Raw genomic sequence first — 12,358 nt, 5'->3', positions numbered from 1 at the left:
CTGGGAAGAAATCCTTAACTATTTCATTGACAAGGATAGAATAATGGCAAGAAGTGAGACAACCCTTGATTCACTTGCACCATCTTTCCCCAAATCCACACTTACTTAGCACCTCTAAGAGGAAGCTCCAGTCCACCAAATCGTAGGCTTTTTCAAGATCCAATTTGCAAACAAAGCCCTTGACCACACATTCATTAGCTATCAAAATCTGATCTACTATTTGTCTGCCTTGTACAAACACACCTTGAGCTTGTACAAACACACTTTAATCCTCGAGGATAAGACCTCAACCAAAATTTTGTAAACATTAGTCACCAAGCTGATTGGTCTGAAGTCCTTAGGATGTTTAGCGACAACCTCCTTGGGAACAAGAGCTACAAAAGTAGCATTGACCCCAGGGCTAACAACATGGTTATCCTCAAACTCCCTGAAGACCTCAAATAAATCATTTTTAACTATGTCCCAACAATCTTGATAAAAGGCCACTGTGAATCCATCTGGCCCAGGAGCCTTAGATCTATCCATTAGGAAAACTGCTTGTCTGATCTCTTCCTCAAAATTTCTTTCCAGCCATCCCCTCTCCCTCTCAGAAAGACGTAGCCAATCTAGACCATCCATTTCCACCCTACAATCAAGAGGTCTTCTCAGAATTGACTTAAAATGATCTACAAAGCATCTGGCTATCTCTTCTTGAGAGGAGATTTCCTCTCCATCAATCTCAAGTTGTCCTACAAAATTTTTCCTCCTCCTCCTCCCATTGGCCATCACATGAAAAAAAAATTGTGTTCCATCTCCTTCCATGATCCATTTAAACCTTGATTTTTGCCTCCATGAAATCTCTTCTCGCAACATGACCTCTTATAATTCCTTCTTTAAATTCCATCAAAACTCCCGTTCTTGTGCATTCATAGTCCTTTGGATTCCTTTTTGTCCAATTCTTCAATCTGAGTCAACAAGGAAGATTTACAATCCTCTAACATCCCAAATTGGTCCCTGTTCCAAGTTTTCAATTTTGTCCTCAAGTTCCTTAGTTTTCTATGAAAACTAACTCCTTTCCACTTCACCCCCCTTAGCTCTTCACTCCACCAGCGTTCAATATTTTTTACACAGTCTGGGTGAGTCAACCACATATTCTCAAATCTAAAGGGTCTAGGTCCAAAGTCTAATGGTTCCTCTCCTAACTGAATAGGGCAGTGATCCGAAGTAACTCTAGGTAACCCTTTAGCCATCAACCCCCTCCATTGATTCTCCCAGGCTTCATTGAACAAGAATCTATCTAGCTTCAAACATGTTGGGTTCTCCTAAAAGTTGGACTAGGTAAAATTGGCTTGCAAAAGAGGAATCTCCTTCAACTCACAAGAGTTAATAAAATCATTGAATTTCCTCATGCTAGTAGTGATGGATTGATGAGGGTTATTTGACTCTGTTATGAACTAAATAACTCTTGAATGCCATACAACTCCCACAATTCATTCCACTCTCTGTAATTATTGGGTCCATACACATTGGTTAGCAGCCAAGTAAAATCACCCTCCATTTTGAATTTCAGAGACACAAAGAAGTTACCTACTAATTCCTCAGCTGCTTCTACCACATCTTCTTACCACAAGGTAATTATTCCCCCTGAAGCTCCCCAAGAGGGAGTTGAAGCCCAACTAATCCCTCTTGATTTCCACACACTTCTAGCCCGCCTTCTATCCATCCCTTCTAATTTTGTCTCTTGTAGCATAACCACATCAGGCCTTTCCCTTCTAAGCATCTCTTTTATTAGTCTTCTCTTCCTTGCACTTCCTAAGCCCCTCACATTCTATCTTATGATTTTCATTAGGAAATAGTAGAACCCCCTCCAAAACACCCTTACCCCCCCCCCCCTTTACTTGAGATCCTTTCTTCTCTCCCCTCGGCCATTAAACTCAATAACAAAGAAAGCTTTTATTGATATAGAAGAAATTTACAATGGAGAGCAGCCTCAGCTACCCTTGTAACAATAAAAAGAAAAAACAAAAAAACAAACCCAGAGCTTTGCTATTTAGAATTACAACCGTGCCCAAAAAGTTTGTTCTCTTCTAACCCCTTGTTTTGCTAATTGATCTGCTAAATAGTTTGCCAACCTTGGAACCCACCGGATTGATATTTGCATTAATTTTGACAGTCTTCTGAATTTTTTGATCTTATTTCTGAACCACCAAGGACTCTTTTCCTCTCCTCTCAGCCAAGCTTAGGATCACTTTAGAGTCCCCGCTAAAATGTTTAACCTCCCCTTTCAGAAAGAAAACCCTAAATTGCAAAGGCCCTTAAATTGCCAAGAGAGCTGCCATCTTTATTTCAATCTCAACTCCTTCCTGAATGACTCATCACAGATCACAACATCTAATTATGGGGAAGGAAGATAAACTGTAGAATAGCTAGGAGAATCCATGATGTTTGTTATAATTCAGATTAGTCAGTCAGTTTCATATCTGAACTTAAGGTAAAAGAGAAGAAGAGAAAGAGAGAGAGGGAGAGAAGAAGAGAAGAAGTAGAAGGAAAAAACCTGTTCGATCCAGAGAGAAGAGAAAAAAACTTACTCTCTTAGGTCGGCCAGGATATATATATATATATATAGTTTACTAAATAATAACAAAAGCCTGTTATGCCCCTATTTAAGTTGGGACACATCAGCACTAACTTAAAGACACCTCACCATACTAATAAGACTCGAATGACCATTCTACCCTTATTTAGTCGATACTAACAATGTTAACCAGCAGGCCTTAACCATGTTGCTTTAGGCCTGTACTCACAGCATTCCCTTGTTCATATGCCCCAATACTTCAGTTGGTTTTCTATTTACAAGCCAAATATTCCCACAGCCAACTTGTTCTGCACATAAGCCAATTTGGTTGCTCACCCTGTGACTCATATCAAGCCAACTCCAACAGACAAGAAAGCAGAAAAAAGCTAGAAGAATGTTCCCAAGAAATGCCAACTAAACAATTAGAGGCATTTTTGGTATTTGTATCTAATAAAACTCTAATAAAGAAATTTGGTATTTTGTAATTTGGATTTTCTTGATAAGAAAATTTAGCCTTCTTTAATTAAAGACATTTTACTCCAAATTTTCAAGTGAATGAAAGTTCTGAGATTTGCATTTGCAATTCTGTTGTGATTTGAGAAGTGTGACTCCACATTCCACTTCCCATGGTTAGTGAGACTGCTAGTTATCTTTCTATCTTTCCTCTCCAATTCCTTTTCTTCCTTATTTCTTGTCATTTCTGTGCAACTACCTTTAAAGCATCTTTTGCATTCTGGCAAGTCCTACAAACTAAGCAGCAAGGTCACCTTGGAGTTCATAACCATGTTGCAATCTGGACTAGGGTTCCATGTTGTTACCACTGTGGTGAATATCACCACTTTTGATTCCCCTAAGCTCCTTTTCTGGAGGAGGCTGCCAAAGGACAGTGTTATTGTGATTAGAAGAGTATAATTGTCCAACTACTTATCATGGAAGACTTCTTCAGAATAATCACAGAAGGATGTCCAACCCCCAGCAATTGTGGCATGTCTTATAGTGGATGATGTACAGGACTGTTTTCCCAAGCAGTATTGATAAGAGAGAGAAAGAGAGAGAGAGAGAGAGAGAGACCAAAATGAGCTCATCATATTCTGGGTTAACCCGGACAGCCCAAGTCCTGCCAAGATGATGAAAAAGCCAACAATAAGCAAACCTCAAAAACTAGGAAACGACCAAAAATACAATACACGCCACCAACACTGAAATAGACATATCATAAGTCCCCACATAAAAATTTTGACATGACAGCACACAAAAGTTTAAACAGAACCAATGTCATCATGCATAAGCTCCATGAAAATGCTCATGCATGTAGACTGCCCAGTAGGAATTAGAAGTACCAATGTGCATGACCAGGAAGCTCTCTGATAGGAATCTTTGGCATTCTAAGATCCCAAATACGTATTCCAGTTTCATCCTCTGCACTGACCTGTGAAATTTGTCAACAATTTTGTTATTTCAATATTGAAGAAACACAAGATAAACATCATTATCAGATATAATAAAGTTTGCCTTTTAAGCAGGACACCAGAGAATATAACTCTTGCAAACCAGAGAGTTATCTCCAGAATGCTCGCATGGGTCAATTTAAAGTTCAAATATTAAAGAAAAACATGTGCAGTAATAGCTAGTAATGGTTAGAAAGTTCAACTTATATTGGAAAATATGGTTCAATTCATACTGCAATTTTTCCAGCCACATTACTTTTGATCAGATAATGAAGAAAGTTTATTTTCTTTCTGCATGTAGCCCCTATGCAAAGAGATTGGAAAAATGATTAACTGACAGATTGAATTCTAAATGACATATAGCATTCTTTATTCAATTTAACAAAGTTTAGTATTGACTGATAAGAAAATATATATATTCTTTTTTGATAAGTATGACTGATAAGAAAATATTGAATCAATAAATGGGCAATATGGATAAAACAGATGGAACAAAGAAATTTCTTGCATCTAAACAAAAAAAAAAAAAAAACTATCCCAGAAAATGATCTTCACTTATTTTCTATTTTTAATGGAAACAGTATTTATGGACATGCTGGAGTTTCAGCTATGAATACTAGCAAAATTTATGAGACATAAAAGAGTATATTTTATTATTAAGCATTTCTACAAATTATAATTGTGTTAATGATTAAAGAAAAGAACACAAGAAATTTACAGTCAGGACTGTAAGGATCTATGAGATTAACAAGGAACAAAGTGAAATCACAGATCCATGAGGCAAGCACTTACAATAATGTTCTGCCTTTTGGTGTTATAATCCACATTGCGAGCATGTGCATGCTCAATTGAATTTGTCTTCCTGGAAAAAAGATTTATGTGCAACTATATCTGTTAGAAATGGAGCGTAAATCTGATCATGCTAAATGTTTTAACATGCACGGAGAAACCTTGGGAAAACAATCTTGATTCTCAGGAAGAGCATCAGGAGTTAAGAAAAGCATTTGATCAAGATCCATAATTCTCAGGAAAACAATCGTGCCATATTTCCTATGCCAAATGGAATCGGATTACCTTGACTTCTGGCAAAATTAGAATGCCCATTTTGATATTGTATAAAAAGCCCAATAAGGCACAATTCATTCAAGACTTGAATTAAAGGCTAAACTACAAGCAAAATACAATAAGAAGTTCCAATTTTGGATCCTATTAGATATCAGTTTTCAATTTGTATAACTGATATCTGGCAAAATTAGAGTGCTCATTTTGATATTGTATAACAAGCCCAATATGGCACAATTCATTCAAGACTTAAAATAAAGGCTAAACTACAAGCAAAACACAATAAGGAGTTTCCAATTTTGGATCCTATTAGATATCAGTTTTCAATTTGGATCCATTGTTTAGTTGCTACTTAATATATGTACCCAGTCTACCCCTCCCAATAAATGTTTTAAAAACCAACCTGGAGGCCGAACCGCTTTTGCCTCCGGGTCGTGGGTCACCAGTTCAACCGTCTGAGTCAAACGGGTCAGACTGTGCCACACCAGCACTCTATATATTTAAGTATACTTGAATAAATAAAGCAAAAGATTTCTGTTTTACTGTAATTCAGGGAAAAGAAGAAAGAAAAAACAACTAGGCTTCGAAGAGAAGAGAAGAAAAAGAAGAGAAGAGAGAAGAAAGAAGAGAAAGAAAAAAGGGTTCGGGTGACTTAATATGCCGCCCCATAAGATATTATATATATTAGTCTCCTTACAAGAGTGGGAGTTACTCTAACACCCCTACTTAGAATAAAACACAAATAAGCGAGGATAAACATGGCCCAACCGGCCCAACTATAGGAAATAAAAAATAACAAAATAAATAAATAAGTGTGGGGCTGGAACCACACACTCTAGAAGCTATTAACTATCTCTACACTCCCCCCTCAAGTTGGGAATAGATGTTTTATCATGTTTGTCATTCCCAACTTGCGTAAATCTGTCTACAACCTGTTATTTGTGACTGCATGATTGAGGCAATGTAAGGAAGGCACACTTCTTGAGATGCAACTCTCTCTCAGATAAAATGTTTGTCCACCTCGATATGCTTAGTCCTATCATGCTGTATTGGGTTGTGGGCAATATTAATTGCTGCTTCATTATCGCAATACAGCATCAAAGGCTTCCCATAATCAATTTCCAGATCATTAAGGAAGGATTTCAGCCATAACACTTCTGCAACACCATTGGCCATGGATCTGTATTCAGCTTCTGCACTGGAGCGAGCAACAACATTTTGTTTCTTGCTTCTCCAGGAAACAAGATTTCCCCCTACAAAAGCACAATACCCAAAGGTAGACCTCCAGTCGTCAACACATCCAGCCCAATCCACATATGTATATACTTCTATTTTCATGTGACCACTATTCTTGAAGAATATGCTCTCCCTAGGCATCTCTTTAAGTAAGCAAGTATCATTTCCACTGCAAGGAGGTGAGTGGTCCTAGGAGAATGCATGTACTAACTAACAACACACAGCATATGAAATATCTGGCCAAGTTAGGCAAAGATAAAATAGTTTCTCAACCAGCCTTTGATACATAGCCCTGTCCTAAAGGTCTCCATTTTCTGCACTTATTTTATGGTTTAACTCAATAGGTGTATTAGCAGGCTTCACTCCTAAATTTCCAGTTTCCTCCAATAAGTCAAGAACATACTTTCTCTGAGAGATAAAAATGCCATGCTTAGATCGAGCTACCTCAATTCCCAGGAAAAAGCACAATTCCCCCAAGTCCTTCACTTCAAATTCCATGTGAAGATGTTGTTTAAGAGATTCAATCTCACTAGTAACACTCCCGGTTATCACAATGTCATCCACATAGACAACAAGAAGGGTCAGGGAAGAGTCTGTCTTCTTAAAGAAAAGAGTGTGATCTGACTGATCCTGTATGTAACCACATTTGTCCAAAGACAGTCTAAATCTATCAAACCAAGCTCTCGAAGATTGTTTCATCCCATATAAAGCCTTTTTCAGTAGGCAAACTTTCCTTCTTACTTTTGTAATGTAAAAGCCAAGGGGTAACTCCATGTATACCTCTTCTTGCAAGTCTCTATTGAGGAAAGCATTCTTAACATCCATATGAAATAGTGGCCATGAGAAGTTCGCAACAATGGATAGTAGGACTCTGATAGTGTTCATTTTTGCAACTGGTGCAAAGGTTTCCATATAGTCTATGCCATAAATTTGTGTGAATCCCTTTACAACAAATTTGTCCTTATACCTCTCTACAGAACCATCAGCATTATATTTCACAGTAAACACCCATCTACATCCAACAGGTTTCTTCCCCTCAGGTTGGTTAACTAGTTCCCATGTGTTGCTCTTAACAAGACCATCCATCTCTACTTTCATTGCTTCCTTCCACTCAGGTATCAATAGAGCTTCTTACACTATTCTGGGTATAGGAATAGTAGCAATAGATGCCAGGTAAGATCTATAGGATTCTGAGAGACAATCATAGGAAAGGAACTTGGAGATACAATGGGCAGTGGATGAGGTACAACGGTGCTTCCCTTTATGAATTGCAATTGGAAGACCAAGGTCATCTGAAGGAGGAGGTTGATGATCAAAAGTGTCAGGCAAAGTATCTGCAATTGTGGGCTCAACAGTGGGAGCAATGGTAGTATTTGGTTATGGGGTTGTAGATGTTGGGATCGACCCAGACTGCTGTTGAGGACAAGACTCAACCTGCCTCCACCACTATCTATGATACACTCTCAACTCCTTGCACTTTTGACAACCCTCTTCACGATACTGGAGGCTGAAACTGAAATCCCTTCCTCAATACTCTCCCCCTTAAGAGAAGCCCTATGATAGTAGTGCATATCCTCAAAGAAGGTGGCATCCATGGACACAAAACGTTTCCCTGAAACAAGCTCATAACAGCAATATCCCTTTTGATTTTATGCATACCCAAGGAAAATACATTTAGTGGCTTTGGGATCAAATTTTGAGCGATGAGGTCCAAGGATTTGAACAAAACAAGTACACCCAAATCTTTTGAGGGGAATAGTAAACAGGTCGTTGTCTGGGTACAGAAGGCTGAATGGTGTTTTCATGTCTAGAACCTGTAAAGGAACCCTGTGAATAAGGTAAATAGTTGTACGGATTGCATCCCCCCAGAAGCGTATGGGAACATTTGAGTTGAGCATGATGCTTCTAGCTACCTCTAAGATATGTTTATTTTTTTCTCTCAGCGACCCCATTCTACTGATGTGTACGAGGACAGGTGCTCTGATGCATGACCCCGTGATCTAGAAGATAGGATGCCAAAGGTTTTGCAAAGTACTCCTTGGCGTTATCAGATCTAAAAATTTTGATCGTGATTTCAAACTGGTTCAAAACTATCTAATGGAAAGTTTGGGTCAGAGAAGGGACCTCATCTCGAGAGTGCATAAGGTAAACCCATGAGAAGCGGGTATAATCATCAGCAAATAACAAGAAGTATCGGTACCCCCCCATGGTGGAAGTATGGTATGGCCCCCAAACATCTGTATGCACAATTTCAAAAGGAATGTTGCTTCTTTTATTACTCAAAGGATAAGTTGATCTACAGTGTTTTGCAAGTTCACAACCTTCACACTTTAGACTAAACACTTGGATTGACTCAAATAAATTTGGAAACAAACTCTTCAAAGACCCAAAAGATAAATGACCTAATCGGTTATGCTAAAGCATAATCTGCCTCCAAGACTGAGAGACAAACAATTTCCCAACTTCACTCTGCTTCCCTTGAGAATGTTTAAGCAGGTAGACTCCATTCATCTCACAGCCAATCCCAATCACCTTCTTCGTTTCCAGATCCTAAAAAACACAACGATCAGGAAAAAAATGTTACTGAACAGTTTTGACTCTTAGTAATACTACTAACTGAAAGCAAGTTAGCCCTAAGTTTAGAAACATGCAAAACTGAGGATAGGGAGATGGCATCAGACAGTTCGATGTCTCCCTTGCCAGAAATTGGCACAAGGGAACCATCAACAATAGATACTTTGTCTCCTCCAGAGGATAAACAATAGGTGGTAAACAAAGTAGATAAATTGGCCATATGGTCTGAAGCACCTGAATTTATTAACCAGAATAGTCTAGTGTTACTTGGGACAGAAACATGACATGCTGTAGCTCTTGTACCTGTATGAGCACGGGCTGAAATTGACACAAGGGAGCCATCAACAATAGATACTTTGTCTCCTCCAGAGGATAAACAATAGGTGGTAAACAAAGTAGATAAATTGGCCATATGGTCTGAAGCACCTGAATTTATTACCCATAATAGTCTAGTGTTACTTGGGACAGAAACATGACATGTTGTAGCTCTTGTACCTGTATGAGCACGGGCTGAAGTAGGATGAGCAGGTGTGGTAGCTGAAGGTTGAGATGTAGATCCAGAAATACCAGCTTCATTCTCTAGTTGTGTCAATGCAGCCTGGACAGCAGCTAAAGCATCCAAGGATGTGGTCCTTGTGCTGAAAGAATATGTATTGTCTGCAATAGTTGCCACATTAGCACTCCCCTTCTTGTTTCTAAGTCTCACCGGCATTAGATGAAAATGCAACTTCCAACAAGTGTCCCTAGTATGTTTAGGTTTCTTGCAATGATCACAAAAAAATCTCTTTTGTCTTCCTTCTTAATTTCCCTTTCCTTTTCCCCTTCAACCTTAGATTTTGTTGCTGCCAAAGCTGCTTCTGTAGGCTGAAAAGAAAGCATAACCTTCCTCCTACTCTCTTCATTATGAACCAATGAGTAGGCTTGAGATAAAGTCACTATCTCCCTAGTGAGAAGTCGTTGTCTTATAATGTCAAAATCTGAGTTTAGACTAGCTAAAAACTCAAATACTCTATTTGTTTCAATCAGTTTTCTATATGTTGTTGCATCCCTCTAGCTTTCCCATTCAATAGTTTCCAAGTGATCAATTTCATGCCAAAGGGATTTCAGAGTAGCAAAATACATTGAGACTTGCTTCTCCCCTTGCTTGAGGTTATTAACTTCACACTTCAGTTCATAAGCTCTAGCCACATTAAGAGGTTGAGAATAAGTCTCCTTCATGCTGTCCCAAATCTCCTTGGCTGTTTTTGCCCAAAGGAAGTTTCGGCTGATATGGCGCTGCATAGAGTTGCATAGCCAAGTCATCACCAAATAGTTCTCTTGAACCCATTTCGGATGAGATGTATTTTCCTTGGTTGGCTTCTTTGTGTCTTCGGTCACATAACCTTATTTACCTCTACCTCCAATGGCCATCATTGTTGATTGGGCCCACTCCAAGTAATTTGTTCCATCAAACCAGTAGTCAATCTAGACTACAAGCAGTCTGGAATTAAAAGAAAGTAGGTCACGACCCTCTCTTAGTATTTATAACTATTGGTTAACTGTAAAAGGGCTGAATTTCCCTTATTGCTTACATAGGGACCATAACAGTGGGGACCACATCAGTGGGGTTCACATCAGTGTTCTTTACAAAACCTAACAATGGTAATCTGGAACAAGATTTCAGTCATGTTACTAGTCCCAAAAAATCCTTCCCCTTGTGTTTTCGACTCACTTCCAACCTTCTCCATACTATGTAGAGCACTATTTTTTTTAATCAGTAACAGTGAAATTTTATTAATGATAAAAATCAGGTTTACAAAGGGATGGAGCTAAAAAGTCTTAACTCCAGCAGCTACCCAAGTGACTTTTTGACCATGCAGTGATTACAAAACAGCCCAGAATAATGTATCTCTATTTGCCCCTTGCCTAGCTAGACCATCAGCCAATGCATTTGCACTTCTCTTTATCCATGTACAGTGAATTTCCATGTCCTTTTAGTCATTGCTATATTTCCACATCATAGCACTGTCCTCTTTTAGCTATTTCACCACCACTTCAGAATCACCTTCTATAACCACCTTTTTTATATTCATTTCCTTGACCCTTTGAATCCCTTCAATAGCTGCTAAAATCTCAGCCCTCAAGGAGTCACCCACCCCAATTGGCCCAGAGTACATGGCTAATAAGTTCCCTGTTTCATCCCTTATCACACCCCCAATTCCGGAAGGCCCTGGGTTCCCTATGCTGCTGCCATCAAAGTTCAGTTTAGTGAACTCAAGGGGTGGAGGAGTCCAACAAACTTTTATTATCTTCCTACATAAACCTGAATCTGCAATCTCCTTCCAATTCCTTAACATCTCATCAGCTGAGAATACTTTGAACAGCTCCAATGTTCTCAACCATTGTACCATCCTAATATGGAAGATCTCCATGACTTCTTCCATGCTTTTCTCTTTATTTGAGAAGATCCTTGAGTTCCTCTCTTCCCACACTGTCCAACAGCCTGCAGTTCTACCACACCTCCACATGATTTTAGCCCTTTTAGTTGGCCAATTAGGCATAGAGGAAAACAAGCTTGGAACATTCAAAGGGGGAGTCCACCAACATCCAAACAGAGAAGTAAACCATACCCAAATAGCTTTAACAAACTGATAAAATATTAGTAAATGATATCTAGACTCACCATCAGACTTACAAAGAACATACCAATGAGGAGACAAGCAGCTGTTGGATCTTTTCCTTTGGAGTAGATCCCCTATATTAACTCCTCCCAGGAAGGCCTCCCAACAAAAACCCCCAACCTTAGGAGGTATAGGTCGACACCACACTTCTTTAATAGGAAAAGAAGAACCAACCGGATGAGAGGGTAATAGTGCTTTGAAAAAAGAAGCACAAGTGTATGAACCCGAGGGAGTTAGTGGCCAAATTCTGTTATCTGCTTTAGACGGCTCAATGAATACCCATCCCAATAAAACTCCAAGAAGAAGACCAAAAGAGACTATTTTTCTGATGAAACACTAAGAAAAACAGTCTACCCCTCCCAATAAATGTTTTAAAAACCAACCCGGAGGCTGAACCGCTTTTGCCTCCGGGTCATAGGTCACCAGTTCAACCATCTGAGTCAAATGGGTCAGACTGTGCCACACCAGCACTCTATATATTTAAGTATACTTGAATAAATAAAGTAAAATAGATATCTGTTTTACTATAATTCAGGGAAAAGAAGAAAGAAAAAACAACTAGGCTTCGAAGAGAAGAGAAGAAGAAGAAGAAGAGAAGAGAAGAGAGAAGAAAGAAGAGAAAGAAAAAAGGGTCCGGTTGACTTAATCTGCCGCCCCATAAGATATTATATATATTAGTCTCCTTACAAGAGTAGGAGTTACTCTAATACCCCTACTTAAAATAAAACACAAATAAGCAAGGATAAACATGGCCCAACCGGCCCAACTATAGGAAATAAAAAATAACAAAATAAATAAATAAGAGTGGGGCTGGAACCACACAC

The 12,358-nt window shown here is 38.9% G+C and overlaps 1 protein-coding gene across 2 annotated transcripts in view; it reads right to left on the bottom strand.

Annotated features, from left to right (window-relative positions):
• LOC148849484 (WD repeat-containing protein DWA2-like) overlaps positions 1–12,358 on the bottom strand; it is a 34,966-nt gene that overhangs the window by 8,055 nt on the left and 14,553 nt on the right. For both annotated transcript variants that reach the window (XM_088949322.1, XM_088949323.1), the window contains 3 exons: positions 4,795–4,864; positions 3,895–3,983; positions 3,626–3,671 (listed from right to left, as the gene is read on the bottom strand). In XM_088949322.1, the coding sequence (XP_088805448.1) occupies positions 3,626–3,671; positions 3,895–3,983; positions 4,795–4,864 (205 nt within the window). The remainder of the gene's footprint in view (positions 1–3,625; positions 3,672–3,894; positions 3,984–4,794; positions 4,865–12,358) is intronic.

Source organism: Nelumbo lutea, chromosome 6 (genome assembly GCF_056320005.1).
Source record: "Nelumbo lutea isolate HS-2025 chromosome 6, American lotus-T2T, whole genome shotgun sequence".
NCBI lineage: Eukaryota > Viridiplantae > Streptophyta > Magnoliopsida > Proteales > Nelumbonaceae > Nelumbo > Nelumbo lutea.
The sequence above is the reverse complement of the archived record's forward strand: the minus strand, read 5'-3'. Positions and strand labels throughout refer to the sequence as shown.